This window comes from Calliphora vicina, chromosome 3, assembly GCF_958450345.1.
Source record: "Calliphora vicina chromosome 3, idCalVici1.1, whole genome shotgun sequence".
NCBI lineage: Eukaryota > Metazoa > Arthropoda > Insecta > Diptera > Calliphoridae > Calliphora > Calliphora vicina.
The window spans coordinates 40968069-40989707 of NC_088782.1; the positions used below are offsets into that span (position 1 = coordinate 40968069).

A 21639-nucleotide genomic window follows, 5' to 3' on the forward strand; every position below is an offset into this window, starting at 1 on the left:
AAAAAAGAAAAAATAAATTTATCAAAGAGCGGAGTTGAACTCGTAGACTCTCGTTTTCTAGAATGCGTTACACAGAACTCTTATTAACAATGCTCTCTTTGTTATTAAGAATTGCATTTGAGTCTACTCTCAATTTTTGCATTTTCTGCAGCATATGTGAGAGCGAAAACAAGAACGGCCACATTCAGCACTACATGTGGTCATCGAAGTGGTATATTTTAGAGGATTTTATTTTTCTTGAATTTATGAAAATGTAGAGCAAATGTTAACCATTTAACTACCACTTTAGCAGCCATAGCGAATTAGTTAGTTGTTTAATTAGTATTATAGCTAGTGTAAGGTTTCCAATTGGCACTTTTCAAGCTGCTGGATTTATATACAATCTGATTTGAAAGCATTTCTTTTGAAACTAACTACGCGTGTTTTACAGATTTAATATAGTCAACATTTTTAATGTTTTCTATTAAACAATAAAATTTATTGATTTTATACTGATTGAAACAACGAGAGTGACATTACCGATCAAATACCACTATTAAATTAGAAACCCTTAAAAAGTTTGGACCAAATATATATTTATTTTATACTTTTTAGAAAATGCTGTTAAAATAAATAAAATTATGTTAAAGACAATGTATTCGAAAAAAAGGTATTGGTTTTTGGTTTAATTTAGTATTTAATTACCGGGAATGAAACGATTTTTTAATCTATTCTCCGGAAAGGAAAAAGTAGGGAAAAAGTCTGGGTTAGTCCCTATAGCAGACTTGAGTCTGTCTTGTTTTTTTGCTCCTTTCATTTCTCCCTTCACCAACTTTCCTTCTCCGATCTATCCCCTTTCCAAAGAAAGTAATTGAATCGTTTATTTCAAAAACCTGTTAAGCAACAAAAAATCCAAAATTGAGTTATTGGGCGATTACTGTTTCGTAAAGGTAAATGCATCGATTAATGCAAAAAAAAATTAAATATTGATCCCCTATTATGGTGAAGCCGAGAAAATTATACTTATTAAATATTTAAACATTTTTTTAAAAAAATGTTTTTTTAATTTTAAAATTTTTTTCATAATTTTTTTTTGGAATAAGACTTACTATATATAGCCTTATATACATTGTTGCAATGCACTTTGAATTATTTATCATTAGATATCCATATTGTCTATATTAATAACTTAGTAATCCAGATATAGATAAAAACTAGGCTAAAAATCGAGGTTGTCCCGGGTTTTTCCTTATATCTCAGCCATTTGTGGGTCAATTTTGTCGATTTTAAATAGCAACCGAGACGAAAGAATTCCCGATATATTGATGTATGAATCATGTTTTTAAGTTATTTGGGGGCAACGGAAAGTTGATTTCAACATACAGACGGACATGGCTATATCGACTTCGCTATCTATAACGATCCAGAATATATATACTTTGTGAGGTCGCAAATGAAAAATGTAGAAATTAAAAACGTAATGACAAACTTATATATACATACCCTTGCCACTCATGGTAAAGGATATAAAAATAATATAAAGTTTGCACTTGTCTGGTTTCTGAAACATCCACACTATTCTTAATTTCATAAGAAATATTCTTATCTTATTAGGAACTTGAATAATGACAAATAAACCTTTCAAAGAGTTTAATATCATATTTGTTATGAAATAACTATTCGTCTTCATACACTCGTTCTACAATACATTCTGCTTCCGTTGTAAGCCATTGATAAATATTCCCATAAAACTCTTCATATCCAACCAAGTAGGGTTTTAGAGCTTGTAAATTTTCTATTTTTTCACATTTATTGAGACCAAAACAGTAATCGCCCAATAACTCAATTTTGGATTTTTTTGTTGCTTGACTGGTTATTGAAATAAACAATTTAATTTTGTTAATTCTTTTAAAAATCTACTACTCTACAAGTATTTATTTAATTCTATTTACAAAACGAAAACAAATTTCTCATTAAACAAGTCTCGTGAAAACTATTCAATCGATCAACCAAAAAAAACAAAAGAAACAATTCAAACAATTTCCGCTGATTCTAAATCATACTCGTGATTTTTCAACGCGTTTTCTTTTGTTATTGTTTGCAGTTTCTTTTTACAGAATTCAAAAAAATTCTTTAACGAATTCTGGCAATAAATTCTTCTTTCTACTTTTTCTACTTCAATGAACTTGAGAATGATTTAAATAATGAAAGCAGATGTCTGTCTGTCTGTCAGTCTTAAAGTCAGAACAAAAAAAAATATAACAAAAGCTATAATTTTATCATAAAGTATATTTAATAGCTGAAAAAAACTGAAAAACATACATATACATAAGTATGTAGCTTTTTGCAATTGTATTTGAGCAAAATTTATGACGTTATAATTGCCCCAAATATTTTAAATAATAATTTTCTTGTGTGGTTTTAAAACATCTTTATAATCACAAACAATTCTATGACGTATCTGTAAACAAAACACACAAGAAAAATTAACAAAATAATAATAATAATATACAATATATAAACAATTAATGTTTTCAATTAGAAATTGTGGGTGCATGTGTGTATGAAAGCAGGGGTTTTTAAACAATTGAAAATGTAAACAATGCACTGTTGTTTTCCAAAAAAAATAGATATTTATAAAAAAAAATTGGTAGAAACATTTTAATTAAAAGATGAACAGATAGATATTTGCTAATGGGTTTATTTAAAGTTGCCTATACTATTCGAAAACCAAAATAATTTGGAAAAAAAATTAATGGATCAAGGAGCAAAATTTTCCTAAAATATTTTTATTATTTTCAGCAATGAAAAAATCCCAAATTGATCCCAATATGTCAGCCTTGTGCAAAAACATAGAACTGCTATTAAAATATAGCTCTTTCTACTTGCTTTCACCCTCCCAATAACTAAGTAAAAACCGTTTTATTAAACTGCTTACCCGGAAGTAGTTTCGTAAGACAAAATTATTTTACTTTGGCTTAACAAATTTCTTATTGAGCAGCTCGTAAATAAAAGCAGAAAAATATTATAGCTAGAGAGAGATAATGAATAAAAATCTTGGCTTCCTAAGCTTTCCTTACTAAACTGCTTCCGGGTAATCAATATTTTTATAGTGGAATATTCTTAGTAAAGAAACTATGTATATTTACCTCCTATAGAGAACACCCGCAACATTGAAAGTATTTTTGTAAATTATATCTCTCAACAAATAATATTTTTCACTTTAGAGAGTAAAACGCAATTTTTCTAAGAAAACGCATGAACACACAAAAAGTTCTCAAAATGAAAACGTGTAGAATATTGTTTAGAAAAAACATATTTTGCATTGAATAATTAAATGAAAAACTGTAAATAATATTTTTTGGCTGATTTGAACTTAATGATGATCAAATCCCAAAACAATAAAATTTAATTGAAAAATATTTAAGTAAATTGTTTGGTTTTTTTGGGAGATCTATTAAAAAATGAGTACCACATTCTATAAACAAAATAAACGAATACAAGTGCGTGTCTGAGTACCTACTTTTTACCCCCTAGAAAAAAAAAATTGAAAATCGTATTGAAAAAAATTCACACACACACGAAATAATTGAAATCTTTAAAAGATCGGCCAAAACGTAAATATGTATCTTTAAATAGTTGTATGTAGGTAAATTATTTTTTATTTCTTTTTTTTTTATTTATGTATTTAAACAAAATCTAAAATCTATATAAGTGTATGTGTATTGTTTTTTTTTTTCTTGAATTTTTTGTTAATTTGAACTTGTTTGAAATTTATTTGCAGAAAATACCGACAGTTACGACGGGCTATGATAACGAGAAGCATAACGGCTCAAGGAATAATAACGCGTCTGTAAATCAAACAAAGTATGTTTTAAACAAATTTCTTTTATCTAAAATAATTATCTATAAAATACGGTTAAAAAGAAAAAAAAATTAAAAAAATATAGACTAACAAACTATTATCTGTAAAACTATATTACTAATCGGTTGTCGGTACATATTTTTAGTAGTTGTAAATAACTATAATTTTATATTGTATACATATTCCTATATATAGAGACTTAATAAAAGTCTTTAAAAAAAATTAAAAAAAAAACTATAAGAAACAATGTATAGAAATATTGAAAATGAATCTTCAACATCAATGTTTGAAATGTATACTTCTTCGGATAGATTCATACGTTCGGATATGGCGGATGTGCCGGCCCAACAAGCTGCAGGCTCAACCCTGCCTTTAGTGATATCAAGGAAAAAGGGCGGCAGTGCAGATGATTCGGAAGATGTTAATTATAATCCGTTCGAGCACCGGAAAGTCGAGCATCCAACTTCGTAAGTATTGAGATTTTTTTTTATTTAAAAAATTATTTTTTTTTTTGTGCGCAATTTTTGTTTTTATAAGAGAATTTTTAAATTAAATAATTTTAATCATAAAAATTAATTCAAATCATAAAAAATTTTATGAAACAAGAAGAGAGTAAAAAAATTTATTTTTTTTTCAAAATTCTTTTAAAATTTTTTTCCAAATTTTTTTTTTATATTTGGTAGGTCCAAATGACTATAGCCTTATAATATATATCATTAGATATCCATATTGTCTCTATTAATGACTTAGTAGTCCAGAAATAGATCAAAAATAGGACACAAAACTAGGTAGTCCCTGTTTTTTTCCTTATAAATTTCTGCCATTTATGGGCCGATTTTCTCGATTTTAAATAGCAACCGAGCCGGGAGTATTCCCGCTATATTGATGTATCAATAATGTTTGAAAGTTATTTGGGGACTACGGAAAGTTGATTTCAACATATAGACGGACAGTCCGACATTTCTATATCGACTTCACTATCTATAACGATCCAGAATATATATACTTTGTGGGTTCACAAATGAAAAATGTAGAAATTGCAAACGGAATGACAAACTTATATATACCGAAGTATATATATCGAAGTAGTCGTGCTTTGCTTCTTACATCTCAGCCATTTGTGCGATCTGGTTTTCTCGATTCTAAATAGCAACCGAAACAGGACTGTATACGATATATTGATGTAGCAATCAACTTGTAAATTATTGGACATGGCTATATCGACTCCGCATCTATAATGATCCAAAAATTTATTTGAAATACATTTTTTTGAAGGTAAAGGACTATTTTCTCGCATGAAGATGATATGATTTTCTATATGGTCAATCAAATAATAAATATTTAATGATAGATATTTCAAAGTCCATTGCAACGATGTATATAAGGCTATAATAGTAAGTTGGTCCTACAATAGGTCAAAATCGGCAAATAAAAAATATTTTAAAAAAAGTATTTTTAAGTACAATTTGGTGAACACAATAGATTCCGAAAGACAATCGAAGAACAGGTTATACCGGGACAGTGATTAATTAACAAGAGCCGAAGAAGATTGTTACATAAACAATCACCTGAAGAAAATATTCTCAATTAAATTTCAGGTTTTTTATCGAGGTGAATTTGTCAAGCCTTTATTACTTTGATTAATCAATATAGTAATCCTGAGAAACTGTATAACTAGCCAGTTATCACGTTTTTGTTGTAAAAATGTGCATCCCAAAAACTACTGGCAAGCTTAATGGTACAAATTCAAGACTTTGGGAACTTTGAGAAATTATTTATTCGTCTCAACGACTAAGCCATTATCACGAATCGACCAAACTCTTTTACTATATATGCGTAACGTATTCTGTTGATATATCAAAGAGTCCATCACTTCCAAGATTACTCCCTTCAGAAATATTAGGTTATAAACAAATCTTCACTTGCGACCTTCTGATGTTCGCCTATGCAGAAATTATTTACTAAATAAAGCTGTAGTAGCAACTGAATTTGTTGCTGGGCGTCCCCTTCTTCTGTTTATTGCGGGTTCCAGTATATGTCAAATCTAGTGATGTCGTTATGCTGCCTTCTAAGGATGTGGCCAATCCACCGCCATTTTCGTCTCTTTATTTCAATCGAAAGGATTTGTTTGCTTATCTTTTCCCAGAGCGTATAATTAGATATGGTTCTTGGCCAGATTACACGTAGGATCTTGCGAATACAGCGGTTCACGGATACTTGATTTTTTAATATATCAGGAGTGGCAGCGTTCCAAGTTTCGCAGCCTTACATTGGCATTGTAGATTGCAATTTTCATACGCAGTGATAAAGAGGGTGATCTTCAAATAGATTTCTATTTCGCTTGCACGAATTTCAAATAAATTCCAGGATGTTGCATTAATAAATAAAGTCGCTGATTTCGCTGTCAGCGAGATCTCAGTAGCTGTGAGCCAGTAGACAAATATCGTCCGAATAATCAAGATCGTTTAGGCGACCATGCAATCCCCATAACATCCCCCTGCCGTTATCGAAGTCTCCTCCTTCTTCTTGTTATAGCCACCATCAAAAGGGATTTTATCATTCCGTTTGTAACACATCAAAATATTTGTGTCAGACCCAGAGGTCCTTATAAGATTCTAAGGCGATCTGGCAATGTCCGTCCGTATATCTGTCTGTTGAAAACACAATAGCACCCGAAAGGAGATAGCTGGCTGAAATATTCCATAAATACTCTCTGTTGACAAGGTTTGTTTGGTATTGAAAATGGGTAATATCGGTCCATGATTTCACCTAGTCCCCATACAAATGCCCCCGATAATACTGTTTGAGGATTCATAAATAAGTTGATTATGCGTCAATCCTGATAAAATTTTGCACAAATTAGTTCTAAGTACTCTGTCCCTAGTCCCCATTCAAGGTCCCCCTCAGAAAATGACTTGAATTTTCACAATTAATATCATGATGAAATTGAACATAAACTACACCATTTCCAATTGTATTTCAGAAGTTTCTACTTGTATTTCAGAAATTTCCAATTGAATTTCAGAAATTTCTAATTATATTTCAGAAAATTCCAATTCAATTTCAGAAATTTCCATTTATAATTTAGAAATTTCCATTTATATTTCAGAAATTTAAAATTATATTTCCAAAATTTCTAATTATATTTCAGAATATTCCAATTATATTTCAGAACTTTCTAATTGTATTTCAGAATTTTCTAATTGTATTTCAGAATTTTCCAATTGTATTTCAGAATTTTCTATTTGTATTTCAGAAATATCCATTGGTATTGCTATTAGAATTTTCTGAAATACAAATGAATATTTCTGAAATACAATTTGAAAATTCTGAAATACAATTGGAAACTTTTTAAGTATAAAATAAAAATTCTGAAATACAAATGGAAATTTCTGAAATACAATTGGAAAATTCTGAAATACAATTAGAAACTTCTGAAATACAATTGGAAATGGTGTAGTTTTATATGAACCTTATTCATTCTACCAACTTTTGTAAGGATCCGTCCATAATCTCAATTTATAATTTTTATAAACTTCATTGACATTGTTTATAGGTTATGCTCGGCCCATAGCCGCTATGAGTGCCGACCACTGATTTCCATATACGTAATTATAATGAGATTTTCCATACACTTGTGATGTAATTCTACAAGGTTAACTATTTATCATGATTAAACTCAGAGCGAATGGACACCAATGGTCAAAAGCAAACTGTAAAACAAAAAAAAATATATATTTTTTATTTTTCATTTCAATAATGCATATTTTTGTTTAATGATTTTATTTGTGTGATATTTATTTATGTCTACATGTAACACCTGTGAAAAACACCTTAAACAAACCATCATATATAGATTGTGAATGGTCATGTTAAATCACTTAATGATCACGTGACAAATTATCTTAATGTGAAGGGATTTTATTTTCCAAACTTATCAATTCATTCCAAATTTAATCCAATGAAACTTGTTTAAATCTAAAAAGATCCTTAAAACAATTAAAAATTTTGATTTATGATTCTTAATTAATGATCTGCAGTTGCATTACATCATCACGATCGAATTTTCTTAATTTTTTATTGTCTTAGTCAAATAATAAAATTTCTCTCAGACTTTAATAAAATCGAGAAAATTTTCCATTCTGTAAATAAAAATCTTGCATTTATTTACAAAAATTCATTCACATGAAATGAAATTGATCATCACCCACGAATGTGAAACGCTGCATGATTTTTTCCTCAAATTGAAATTTCTCAAAGCGGAAATTTTCCACTTGGCACAACCGAATCTAGATGTGAAACATCTAAATGCAAATGAAAAAATAAAAGAAAATTTGTCGTCAGAATAAATAAAAAAAAAACTATAGGAGAAAGAAACAAAATAATGTAAAAGAAAAGACCTTGGTCTTGAATTCTGTTGCCAAAAAGCTGAAATTTATTACAAACATACAAACGAGACATGAGCAAAGTGCATTCATTATTAGAGATTTCTGTTTCGGTTTCTTGTCAAGAAATAAATAAAATGTTTTACTACTGATTGCCTTCAGTTTTGAGTGAATATTTTGTTAGTTTTTATATGTCGCCACCACAATGTATTTATTACCCGCCACCACCCTATAAGAAAATTTATTTATGATAAATATACATGAACATTTGTAATATTTAAATATTGTAATGCAGTTTTATATACATTTTTATACCCTACACCACAATATTAGAGAGGGAATATTGCGTTTGTGCTTATGTTTGTAACACCCAAAATTGTTAGTCTAACTCCCACCTTAAGGTATTATGATTGACTCAAAATCACTTTCTGATTCGATTTAACAATGTCCGTCCGCCTGGCTGGCCGGTTGTACATGTAAACCTAGTTCGGAAAGTACCGACCGATAACTAACAATGTCTAGGGATTACATATGGTTCCAAAATAGGGACCACTGCCTTTGATGTTATGGACTGACTGAAGGTTGTACAAGATTCACAAGTGGATCTAAGATGAGATTTCACAGAGGAGCGGGTTTAAAAGTCTCGGAATTGATAATGGCGAATGTCGTTAGGGGGTAATACGACACTACTTATGTCAACAGATAAGAAGCGCTGAGTATTTTGAAGTGAAATGTGCTTAACTCTCATTATTGGGGGACTGTAAAATAGGTCTATGTGGACTTATAAGGATTTGCTGGTTATACCAAAATACGTGAGGCTCCCTAAAATATGCAATACTTTCTATTTCTGATGTGATAAAACTGTGATTTCCTAAATTTATATTTTCCCGAGTAGCTCATCTCAACAATCATCTATGCCCACCACAAATGCATTCTTTGTTTACTCTGAGGCGAGTGCACTAACCGCTTGAACTTTTGTCAAAACCTTCATTTATAAATATGTATGATGGTACAATTTTATTAAATTTGAATTGATTTGAATCAAATTTGTTTTATAATTAAATTGCTGTTTAAAAACAAAATAGTATATTATTATATAAATAGACAGTTTTGTTAAAGTGACAAAACGAATATTATTTATGATACAAATTTAATTATTTATTTAAATATCTATAGGAAAATAAATGCATTTTGTTTAGCAAAACAAAAAAAAAAAACAAGTCAGGAAATAAACGCTAGTTGATTTTTTGATAGAAATTTTTCTATTTAAATAAATTATTTTATTTTTGTAAACATTTTAAGGTGGCGCTTATTATTTATATTTAACTTTATTTTCTTTTCTGCTTTTTAGTATAAAAATATTTTGTTTTTTACATCTTATTTTTTTTTATAAAAAAAAAGTGAAAAACGTCAAAACATCTGTTATACAATTAGTTTTCTCATGTAATTATTTAAATGCAAATAAATAAATTGTTAAAACAAATAAATAATTTTGTAAACTAGAAATATTTATTATGCATTTCACTTGATCTCTGACGTTAGAGAAAAGTGTAGCTACCACCTAGTGGTAGAATAGAAAATATGTATTTAGTATCAGCCATTTTGATGATTGAGATGTCATGTGCACGTTAATGCCCTATTTAACAATGTATACATATAGGGGTACAATAATATTTGAGCTTAACCCTTAGAGGGCAAAAAAAAAGCGGAACTAAATCCATCGAGCTTGACTTAAAAATACGAGATTTTTTTAAATTTAATTTTGTAACATTTGTACAATATAAATGTATTAAAAGAATTGGCCATTGTTAGCTATAACCTTTTCTCATCTTTCCCGGGATTTTCCGTCCGGGGAATTTCCGTGAAAAACTATAATTCCAAGGCAAAATAAGTGCTCATATTTTCAGACCAAGAACGAATCAAGCCAATTTCGGATACTGTGTTCCAATGTGAAACTTATCCCAGAGAGAGCGTTCTGCATCAATCGAAAAGAGGATGAGGCAGAATTTATCAACCACTTCCTTCTAAATACTTATTAATTTGGCCGAGCGTTGCCATCGTGGAATAATACGGTTTCATGTCTGACCGCATATACTGGGAGTTTTTCGGTCAATGCTCGCTTCAAACGAATGAGTTGCGTTCTGTACAGGTTCCCTGTGATAGTCTGACCAGATTTCAGCAGCTCATGATAGATAGGATCCTTTTGCTTCCACTAAATACGGAGAATTACCTTGGCGCCATGGATATTTGGGTTAGGTGTCGATTCGACTGGTTGGCCGGGCTTCACATACGATCTGTTACGCTTCGGGTTATCGTAATGGATCCATCGCTAGTAATGATTCGTTGCCAAATTATTTTCTTTTATAACGTTCAAACATCATTTCGGACATACAAAATCGTCTTTCAAGGTCTCTCGGCTGCAATTCGTATGTTACTCAATTTCCCAGCTTTTGGCTGAATCTCACTACTCACAAAAGTTTTGAAATTGCTGCTTGAAACTCTATAAGTGCCGACCACTGCTCTAGACACATATTAAAACCTGAAATGCTTCGTAGGTCAAAACAAATTGTGTGTGTCACAAACTACGACGAAATGAAGATCGTCATTTGTCATAGTTGTTTGTCCACTTTTATTTAAAGTTTAGAAGGGTGGAAATCTTGATCGTTTTTACTGCATAGGAACTTACATACATAAGCTAACCAGACAAGTCTTGAGTAAACACCAACAATTATTTGATTTTTTTAAGATAATGAAAATCCTAAAATCTATTTAATGATTTAAATTTAAATGTTTCGGTTTGTTGGATATTGGGTTGAATAATAGATTCGGTTCTGAAAAAAAAGATTTAAGTCGGACTATAATGATTTTCTTGACCTTATGAAGCCAAAAAATCTCTGGTGTTTACTCACTTTTGAGGCTGTGTGTATGTAAAATACATATTCTGAATATCTTAATTTTAGATTAAAATTAACCGATATTTTTAACCGAATTTTTCTAAAATCGATGAATAATTTATCAACTTTTACACACTCAAATTAAGTAATATGTTCTCCTTTCACTACCCACTTGATTAATGTATTTAAGCAAACTTAAAACATTTCCAATTGAACAACTAAGCAAATGAGAAAAGGAGGATCAATCATCCAAAAATAAAAACAAGTAAGAGTGCTATATTCGGCTGTGCCGAATCTTATATACCCTTCACCAAAATATACTTCAAAATTATAAATATTTTTAGGTAAACAAAAATTTATTTTTTTCCAGTTGTTTTTTTTATTTTTTGGAAAAAATTTTTCGATTGTTATTTTAAATTTTTTTTTTTTAAAATTTAAAATTTTTTTTTGTGAAAAAAAAATTCGGGTCAACAAATTTTTACGATTTTGACCCATTGTAGGTCCATCTTACTATGGTCTTATATACGTCGTTTGAAATATCTATCATTAGATCCATATTGTCTATATTAATGTCTTAATAATCCAGATATAGGTCAAAAATCGAGGTTGTCATGGTTTTTTCCTCATATCTCAGCCATTTGTGGACCGATTTTGCTGATTTTAAATAGCAAAATTCTCGAAAGCATGTCTGACAGAAATTTTTGGATTTGGATCCCGAAGGGGTCTTCAGAAAATTGATTTCTAGAGAATTAGGTTAGGTTCCATGGGCATCCATTCGTCAGCTCACTTGGGTCCATTCAAAACTGATCCCATTATGATACCCTACTGCAAGTGGTATACAGTAGGGTATTTATAATACTTCCATTGTCACCGAGTTAAACCAACCAGATTCCCTGATGGAGGAGTAGATTCATCATTGATAACTCATCCAAGCACGATAGGAATGGGATTCCGAGAATGAATTCCGTCAGGTTTGTCAGAGCCATGCAATGGCAGAAAAGGTGAGACACAGTCTACTCCTCCTCCTTTTCATTATGACAGCTTCTACAGTAGTCGTTGTATCGTGGGCCCATTCTAGTTATGTGACTTTTATCACTTTAACATGTCGAGTTGGCAATTGATCTTCACATATAAAAAGTAGACTCGTACGATTTCAAAATATAGATCCTTAACAAATTTGTTTAATGTTCTCATACTAATAGAAATATTAATGATGTTGCCTTTCACGAGGCATCGAGGTTGTATCCAAAAATATCTAAAAGTGATGGATAATTGAATCGTGCTTTACCATAATTGGGGGGCAGTTTATATTTGTTTTTTGCATTAAACGATAGATTTACCTTTGAAAAACAGTAATCGCCCAATAACTCAATTTTGGATTTTTTGTTGCTTGAATAGTTTTTGAAATAAATGATTCAATAGTAGGAATGATCGTTTTAATCCTAATTTCCCTCTATCTGGCTATCAACTCAATTATAACTTTTAGAAGTTTTGAAGCTACATGGTTCTCAATGAGCCAAATAAATTGTAGAAAGGTACCTATTCCATTTTGTGATTATAACTCAACCTATAAACCTGAAATTTCTACCGACTACTGATAGGTAAAATTTTGTATTAAAGCCAAGAATTAAGAGAAACCATGAATTTAAAAAAATACGATTTCTTTTGACTTATATGTGTTGCTTGAAAAATAACTTGATCAAATATCTTTATACTTCATAATTTAAATGTTAAATTGAACGTACTCTTCTCATATTTATACCACGATCTACAATGAATCCAAACAAAAATTTCGCTTACAAATTTGTAAAAACTTAAAACTAATTTTATATTTATTTCTTTTCCAGCGATTCGGAAACCCTTATCCATCTGCTCAAGGGTTCTTTGGGTTCCGGTATTTTGGCCATGCCCATGGCTTTCCTTAATTCCGGTCTATGGTTTGGTTTAGTCGCCACCTTTGTCGTCGGTGCCATTTGCACTTATTGTGTTCACATTCTGGTTAAATGTGCTCACATCCTGTGCCGAAGACGTAAAATACCCATGATGGGGTTTGCCGATGTTGCCGAACAGGCTTTCTTAGATGGTCCGCCCAATTTGCAGCGCTGGTCGCGTTTTATACGTTTCATGGTGAATACATTTCTGGTTATCGATCTAATCGGTTGCTGTTGTATTTATCTGGTGTTCGTGGGAACAAATGTTAAACAAGTGGTGGATTATTATACCGAAGATGGCAGTGAGATGGGCATACGTATTTGGATTATAATTGTAACTTGTCCCCTGTTGCTGATGTGTTTGGTGAGAAATTTAAAATATTTAACTCCATTCTCTATGGTGGCCAATCTGCTGATGTTTGTGGGTATTATTATTACGTTCACCTATATATTTGATGATATGCCAACGCCCAGCGAACGTGTTGGTGTGGCTGACTTTACACAATGGCCATTGTTCTTCGGTACTGTGATCTTTGCCTTGGAAGGTATTGGTGTAGTTATGTCCTTGGAGAATGACATGAAGAACCCCAATCATTTTATTGGTTGTCCCTCGGTATTGAATATTGGTATGGGTACTGTGATTACCTTGTATACGTTGGTGGGTTTCTTTGGCTATTTGAAGTATGGTTCGGACACGGAGGGTAGTATTACCTTGAATTTGCCAGTGGAAGATAAGTAAGTTTTTAAGAGTTAAAGGAGAGAGTTTGGAGAGTGTTTAATTGTTTTGTGTGTTTATTTTTTTCAGATTGGCTCAATCGGTTAAATTGATGATTGCTATTGCCATATTCTTTACTTTCACGTTGCAGTTCTATGTGCCCACCAGTATTATCTGGAAGGGTATTCAACATAAAATCGCTCCCGAAAAACAAAATATGTCAGAATATGCTTTAAGAATTGTGTTGGTGGTAAGTTGATATTAAAAGTATTTAATTAAAATCGAAAATGTTAATTTTTAGAACCAGCCATTGTCCTAAAATCATGTTATATTATGAGTTATTCATTTAAGAATTTAATTAAAACGCAATAAGCATTTTTAATGGTATTCAAGTTGAAAGCATGTGTAATTCAAGATTTGAATTATAGTCAAGCAATTGAATTACAGTTGTATTACATTTTATTTCAATAACATTATAAAAAGGAAACATAAATTAATTTTTACTGGAATCCAGGTTGAAATCAAGTATAATTCAAGCCTTGAATTATAGTCAAACAATTGAATTACAATTGTATTACACTTTATTTCAATAGCATTAAATTAATTTTTACTGGAATTCAAGTTGAAATCAAGTGTAAATCAAGCCTTGAATTATAGTCAAACAATTGAATTACAGTTGTATTATACTTTATTTCAATATCATTAAATTATTTTTTACTGGAATTCAAGTTGAATCCAAGTGTAATTCAAGTCTTGAATTATAGTCAAACAATTGAATTACAGTTGTATTACACTTTATTTCAATAGCATTAAATTATTTTTTACTGGAATTCAAGTTGAAATCAAGTGTAATTCAAGTCTTGAATTATAGTCAACCAATTGAATAACAGTTGTATTTACACTTTACTTCAATAGCATTCTCTAGTAAAAAGGAAACATAATTCATTTTTACTGGAATTCAAGTTGAAATCAAGTGTAATTCAAGCCTTGAATTATATGGAAGCAATTGAATTACAGTTGTATTACACTTTACTTCAATAGTATTCAATACTATCTCTAGTAATAATTAAAAATAAATTAATATTTACTGGAATTCAAGTTGAATGCAAGTGTATTTCAAGCCTTGAATTATAGTCAAACAATTGAATTACAGTTGTATTACATTTTATTGCAATAACATTCTCCAGTAAAAAGGAAACATAATTCATTTTTACTGGAATTCAAGTTGAAATCAAGTGTAATTCAAGCCTTGAATTATAGCCAAGCAATTAAGTTACAGTTGTATTACACTTTATTTCTATAACATTCGCCAGTAAAAAGGAAACATAAATTCATTTTTACTGGAATTCATGTTGAAATCAAGTGTAATTCAAGCCTTGAATTATACGTAAGCAATTGAATTACAGTTGTATTACATTTTATTGCAATAACATTTTACTTCAATAGCATTCTCTAGTAAAAATGAAAAATAAATTAATTTTTACTGGAATTCAAGTTGAATGCAAGTGTAATTCAAGCCTTGAATTATAGTAAAGCAATTGAATTACAGTTGTATTACATTTTATTTCAATAACATTCTCCAGTTAAAAGGAAACATACATTAATTTTTACTGGAATTCAAGTTGAATGCAAGTGTAATTCAAGCCTTGAATTATAGCCATGCAATTGAGTTACAGTTGTATTACACTTTATTTCTATAACATTCTCCAGTAAAAAGGAAACATAAATTAAATTTTACTGGAATTCAAGTTGAAATCAAGTGTAATTCAAGCCTTAAATTATACGGAAGCAATCTCCAGTAATGTTATTTTTTTCAAATATTTTTTAAGTTTAAAACATAATTTCAGTTGCATTCAAGTCAAATTCCAGTGCTTGAATTTTTGGTAGCTTTGGTGCTTATTGAGAATTTCCCTTAAGAACTTTCTGTTTTAAATTCAAAATTTTCTTTATAACTTATCAATTTTTAATTTATCCTCATTTGCAGATAATTTGCGGTGCCATTGCTGTTGCTCTACCCAATTTGGGTCCATTCATTTCCCTTATCGGTGCTGTGTGCCTAAGTACTTTGGGCATGATTGTGCCATCCATTATAGAATTGGCTGTGTATAATGAAGATCCCGGTTATGGACGTTTCAATTGGCGTTTATGGAAAAATATTCTACTAATTTGCTTTGGCATTTTGGGCTTTGTAACGGGTACCTATGTCAGTATATTAGAATTCCGTGCTGAATTCAGTAGTAAAGATTAATTTAAGTTTTTAAGTATTCTGTGTTAATTTTGTTTTAACAAATATTATGATAAAAAAAATAATGAGAAAAATAACCTTTTAATAATTAATTTATAAATTTGTTTGTATATTTATAAACAAAAAAATAAAACAAAAGAGAAATAAATATATAAATATTTAAAAATTAAACAACAAAAAAAAAACAAAGTATATACTAACATTTAACCATAGACACAAAGAAAACTGCAATTTATGCAGACAGGGATTCTAATTGTAACAAAGTAACTCAAATTTATATATAAAATATTTATTTAACCAATCAAAATAATGGAAAAACATAACCAAATTATGATTAAAGCCACAAAGATCTTTACAATAGTTTTATGAAAAGAAAAACAGTTTACAGTTGTATTTAGAAAAAGGGAAAATTAACTCAGGTTTCTATAAATAAATTTTAATAATTCAAAACATCATTTTTATTTGTTGCTACCAAACATTTTGTTTAACAGCTGTTTGCAATTGTTTGCCTTTACTTAAATGTTGTAGGCTTAACTAAATATTTGTGGAAATCTTATAATTTATATATGACTGTAAATTAGTTTTTGTGCAAAAGTTAGCTTAAGTTTTTAATAGAATATTTTTTTTAAACATCATTTTGAAAATAACATAACAGCATAAACTGAAAATGTACTAACCAAATAGTAATTGGCAAATATGTATAAACTAATACCTTTAATTTCAATTTATAATTGCCCAATTCACAATTGATATCGTAAGTGTTGTAGCATTGTATGTCATAAATATTTTTCAAACAAATTTTTCGAAACAAAAACAAATCATTAATAAAAAAAATTACGACATACAACGATACAACGCTACGACACCAATTGTGAATTGGGCAAATGTTTTGAATCTAATCCATGTTGATACTGATAATTCCTTGATGACTTTGTCAGTAACAGAACTAAAAATGCTATGAAAAAGTAACAAATTTGAATGAAATATTAAATTTTATACAAAAAATTCATATTTTTTTATAAAGTTCAAAAGTAGTTCTCTAAAAGAAGTTGAGTTCATCAAGCTGACTTTTTTATTCCAATTGATCACTAAATTTACCCAAGAGTTTCTCCAGATTCTCATTTATATTTCTCTTGTATTTTTTTAATGATTGTTGTTATTGTAACAGTTCAACTGTTAACGAGAGTTGTTTTTGGTTTTGCCTGTCATTAAGTTTACAATCCTTGATGACTTTGTAATAGTACAAAAACTTTGTTATGAAAAACTGAAAAATTGTCTAATTTTTGTTCTAGTTTTCTTAGAACAGTTGTTCAAAATCTTGTTCTTATCTAAAAAAATTTTAAAAGTTGGATCCATCAAGCTGACTTTTTTATTCCAATTGATCACTAAATTTACCCAAAAGTTTCTCTAGATTCTCATTTATATTTCTGACATATGTAAGAACTAAAAATGCTATGAAAAAGTAACAAATTTTAATGAAATATTAAATTTTATACAAAAAATTCATATTTTTTTATAAAGTTCAAAAGTATTCTCTAAAAGAAGTTGAGTCCATCAAGCTGACTTTTTTATTCCAATTGATCACTAAATTTACCCAAGAGTTTCTCCAGATTCTCATTTATATTTCTCTTGTATTTTTTTAATGATTATTGTTATTGTAACAGTTCAACTGTTAACGAGAGTTGTTTTCGGTTTCTATAGCTGTCGCTAAGAGAGACTCGTGTCCTTTCGGAATTTACATCTAGTTTAAAACCACTTGATCTACTAAAACCAACCAAAATCTTGAGATGTTTACTTCCTAAAATGTCTCACTTAATTCTACTTGTCTTTTTGTTGCTGAGATTTCTTGCCTGGGGAAATCAAATTTTGGTCGATACTGCTGTCGCTGACTTAGCAATCTGCAATCTATGATAAAATGCAAAAATTTCCTTCTAAAGTGGTAACTAAAAAATAAACAATTCATCTTAAATTTTAACATATTTTCATAACCTTATTAAAAAGTATGTTAAGTACCAGACGAATTCAAAATGTAGCTAAATGAAGATCTTGTGGATCTCCAGAACCATAAGCAAGCAGTAATTCGTACCTAAAAAGATGAGATCTCTGGACCAGTGATCGGCACAAAAATAACGTAATACATGAGTAAATGTATTGTAAAATTAAACGAATTTTCTGAATGTGTTTCACTTTTGATAACTTTAACAAATTTCGCTCACATTCGAGGTCTTTATATCTGAATAAACAATTACTATCGGGCTTGGTGGCAATAAGTGCCCACCACTGCTCTAGACACGTGTTAAAGACATACAATCGGAAGAGCTTCGTAGGTCAAAAATAAATATGTGTGTCCCTACATTGACTATGTCGATCTTCATAGTTGTTTGTCCCCTTTTATTAAAGTTCAGAAGGATGGAAATTGATCTCATGATCGTTTTTACGGGACATGAACTTACTATAAAATGGACTGTAAGTTTTTCCTTTCAGAAGCGAACAAGACAAGTAACTGAACTAACCTATGTAAAATACATATTTTGAATATGTTTGTAGTGATCTTAATTTTAGATTAAAATTTATCTAAAATCTATCAACTTTTTTATCAACCTACTTTCATTGCCCATTCTACTAGGTACTTTAAGAAAACTTAAAACCTTTTCAAATGCAACACGATCATTCAAATAGAACAACTTAGCAAATAAGAATACTTAAAACCATTTTAAATGCAACACGATCAACAACTAAGCAAATGAGAAAATGAGGTTCAAATACGACAAAATATTAAAAATTCTTTGAACATTTATTTCAAAAAAACAAAGATAACTGATTGATTGGTTCCTCAGTAAAAGGAACTGGTTCTAGTTCAAATTTTCTACTTAATTTTACAAAGAATTCAATATCGATATTTTCATTATTCTGAAGCGAAATTTCTGCCAAGACCTTTCAAAATTTATCCTCATATTTCAAATATTTCCTCATAAATGGTTTCAAAACTACATAAAAAGTCATCAATTTAATAAAATGGATTGCAATTCAAACAAATCATATTAAAACCTCCCAAAAATTGCGCAATAAAGTTAATTTTCCTACAAAAAGTAACTGTTTTCAGGCCAAATTAAAAAAAAACTATCACCTAAATACAATTATAAATTAACATTTTTAAAAAGAAAAATAAAATCTAGATTTAATTATTTTAAATTAAAGAAAATCAGCTGAAAAGAATTTTAAATATTTTTTGGCTGAAAGAATATTTTTTTATACTAACCATAAATTAAAACTAAAAAAAAATAGACAATATCCAATATACAATTGAAAAAAACTGCAACCAATACAAATGGACCAGCCAAGAAACAAAATTTAAAAGATAAAAAGTTTATTGAGTAAAAATTAAACCCATCCCAATAAGGGTTTTTCATGGAATTCAAATTTAAAACAAATATAATTTCAGCCTGGATTCCAGTGTCAAGCAATTGAATTATAGATCTATTACACTTTATATCAACATAATTCTGCAAATTAAATTCAAGTCAAATGATTTTTGTTTGAAAAACTCTTCAAAATTTTCAAGTATAATTCAAGTAAAAATCCAAGAATATTTTCCAGTGCTTGAATTTTTAGGTTCTTAATGTTTATTGGGATTTCAATTATTAAATAGTAATAAATTTTAAATATTAAAAAAAAATTGAAAATCTAAAATCAAGTCAATTAAGGGCCAAGTAGAATCATTTAATTAAGGCTTTTAGAAAATTAAATATCTGAATATAAATCAAATGAAATTATCTGACACTTATTAAATGACCCTTTTAAATTAAACCCACTTTACTAAAACTAAAATTAAATAGTAATAAATATAAAATACTAACGATAAAAAAAGAAACATAAAAAAGTATTGAAAATCTAAAAACAAGTCAATTCAGGGCTAAGTTGAATCATTTAAATAAGGTTAAAAAGGAAATTAAATATAATTCATTAAATTTGCTAAAATCTTATTAAATGATTTAACAAAATCCTTTTAAAATAAAAAAAACATAACAAAACCAATAAATAAAAGTACCTAGTGGCTGTAATTCTAATAAAATTATTTGTAATATTTTTAATTAATTTTTAACTTTAATTTAAAATTACCTTTTGTGTTTATTCAAAATCTGTTATATTAGCTCAGTAATTTTTGTTGCGTTCCTATATTTTACAATTATTTCTTAATAATTGTTAATTATAAGACAATGTATTAAAAAGGATTTAAATATTGATTTGAAAACTTTTTATAAACAAATTAAAATCTACAAAAAGTACACTTTAAGAAAAACTGATTTTATTTGAACTATTCAAAGGTTTTAATTTTAAAATTTAACCACCTTTTTCAAAATACATAATATAAATATTTATAAAATTACCGAAAAAAAAGCTTTAAAAATTAACCAAAATTTTGTATTAACAATCACGTTTGTGTAAAAAAAAGACCAAAATATTAATTGATATTTTTTTTAATAATAATATGTGTAGTTATTATTAATTTTAATTATATTTTTTTTGAAAATAGTTTGTATGATTTTTGAGTTGCTTTAATTTTTAATTTAATCATTTATTGGCTTGCCCCTAATATTGTTTAATTTTTATTTTATTAAAAAACTCTAATCAGATTTACATTAATTGTAAATTTATTTTATAAATAAACTTGAAATTCAATTTTACAATAAATAATTAAAATTATTTTAAGATTTAAATAAAAAAAATAAAAAGGTGTTTCTTTAATTATGGAATAAATATAGCAAGTGAACATTTTCTCAGAGTATTTTCGTATTTATCGTATTTAATTTTATACCCTACACCACCATTTGTATCCTACACCCTAAAATATTAGTCTAACAGGCGTCTTAAAATATAATGATCGACAAAAAAGCACTTTCTGAGTTGATTAAACGATGTCCGTCCGGCTGGTAAAGTACAGGTCACAATTTTGAAGATATTTTGATCCAATTTGACTCATATATTTTTTTCCGAATGACAAATCCTATTGAAAATGGCTGAAATCGGTCTATTATTTAACCTAGCCCCCCGAACTAGGACTTTATCGGTTCATAAATTGGTCACTACACAGAGTTCTCTAAAGATAAGTTTTATATACATATACGGAAGTCATATCACCAAAGTTTGTCATATCTCCCATATAAGGAGCACTTCCGATAATCTTTCATGAAAATAAATTCTTGAAATATTATGGGCGTGGCCAACCATACTTTCTTACTTGTTTTATAATAGATCAAGTGCGAATCTTTCAAAATAATTTAAATTTTGAAATATCCACTTTAGAAAGGCTACCATAGAAACTGTTCTACAGAAAGTCTTCTATAGAAACTCTTCCATAGAAAGACGTATATAGAAAGTCTTGTTTGTATAGTCTTCTATAAAAATTATTCTATTGAAAGTCTTTTACAGAAAGTTCGTTCGGTTGTTGACCGTTCGTCACGAAATTTGGTCGTGGGAGTTCGGCTTACATAAAACTTAATTGTGCTGAATTTGGTTTGAATATGTTTATAATTGAGATATTTATGAGAGCTTAACTATTTTCAAATAGGCCAATTGTTGGTGGATAGGATAAATAATGGGCTGATTATAACCAAATTCAATAGC

At 29.0% G+C, this 21639-nt stretch overlaps 1 protein-coding gene across 3 annotated transcripts in view; it reads left to right on the plus strand.

The window, feature by feature from the left end:
• LOC135953582 (proton-coupled amino acid transporter-like protein CG1139) overlaps positions 1-20747 on the plus strand; it is a 92662-nt gene extending 71915 nt beyond the window's left edge. For all 3 annotated transcript variants that reach the window (XM_065503533.1, XM_065503532.1, XM_065503531.1), the window contains exons 2-6: positions 3764-3846; positions 4156-4311; positions 12971-13789; positions 13860-14019; positions 15754-20747. In XM_065503533.1, the coding sequence (XP_065359605.1) occupies positions 3764-3846; positions 4156-4311; positions 12971-13789; positions 13860-14019; positions 15754-16017 (1482 nt within the window). In that variant the 3' untranslated portion in view covers positions 16018-20747. The remainder of the gene's footprint in view (positions 1-3763; positions 3847-4155; positions 4312-12970; positions 13790-13859; positions 14020-15753) is intronic.
• The last annotated feature ends 892 nt before the right edge of the window (positions 20748-21639 follow it).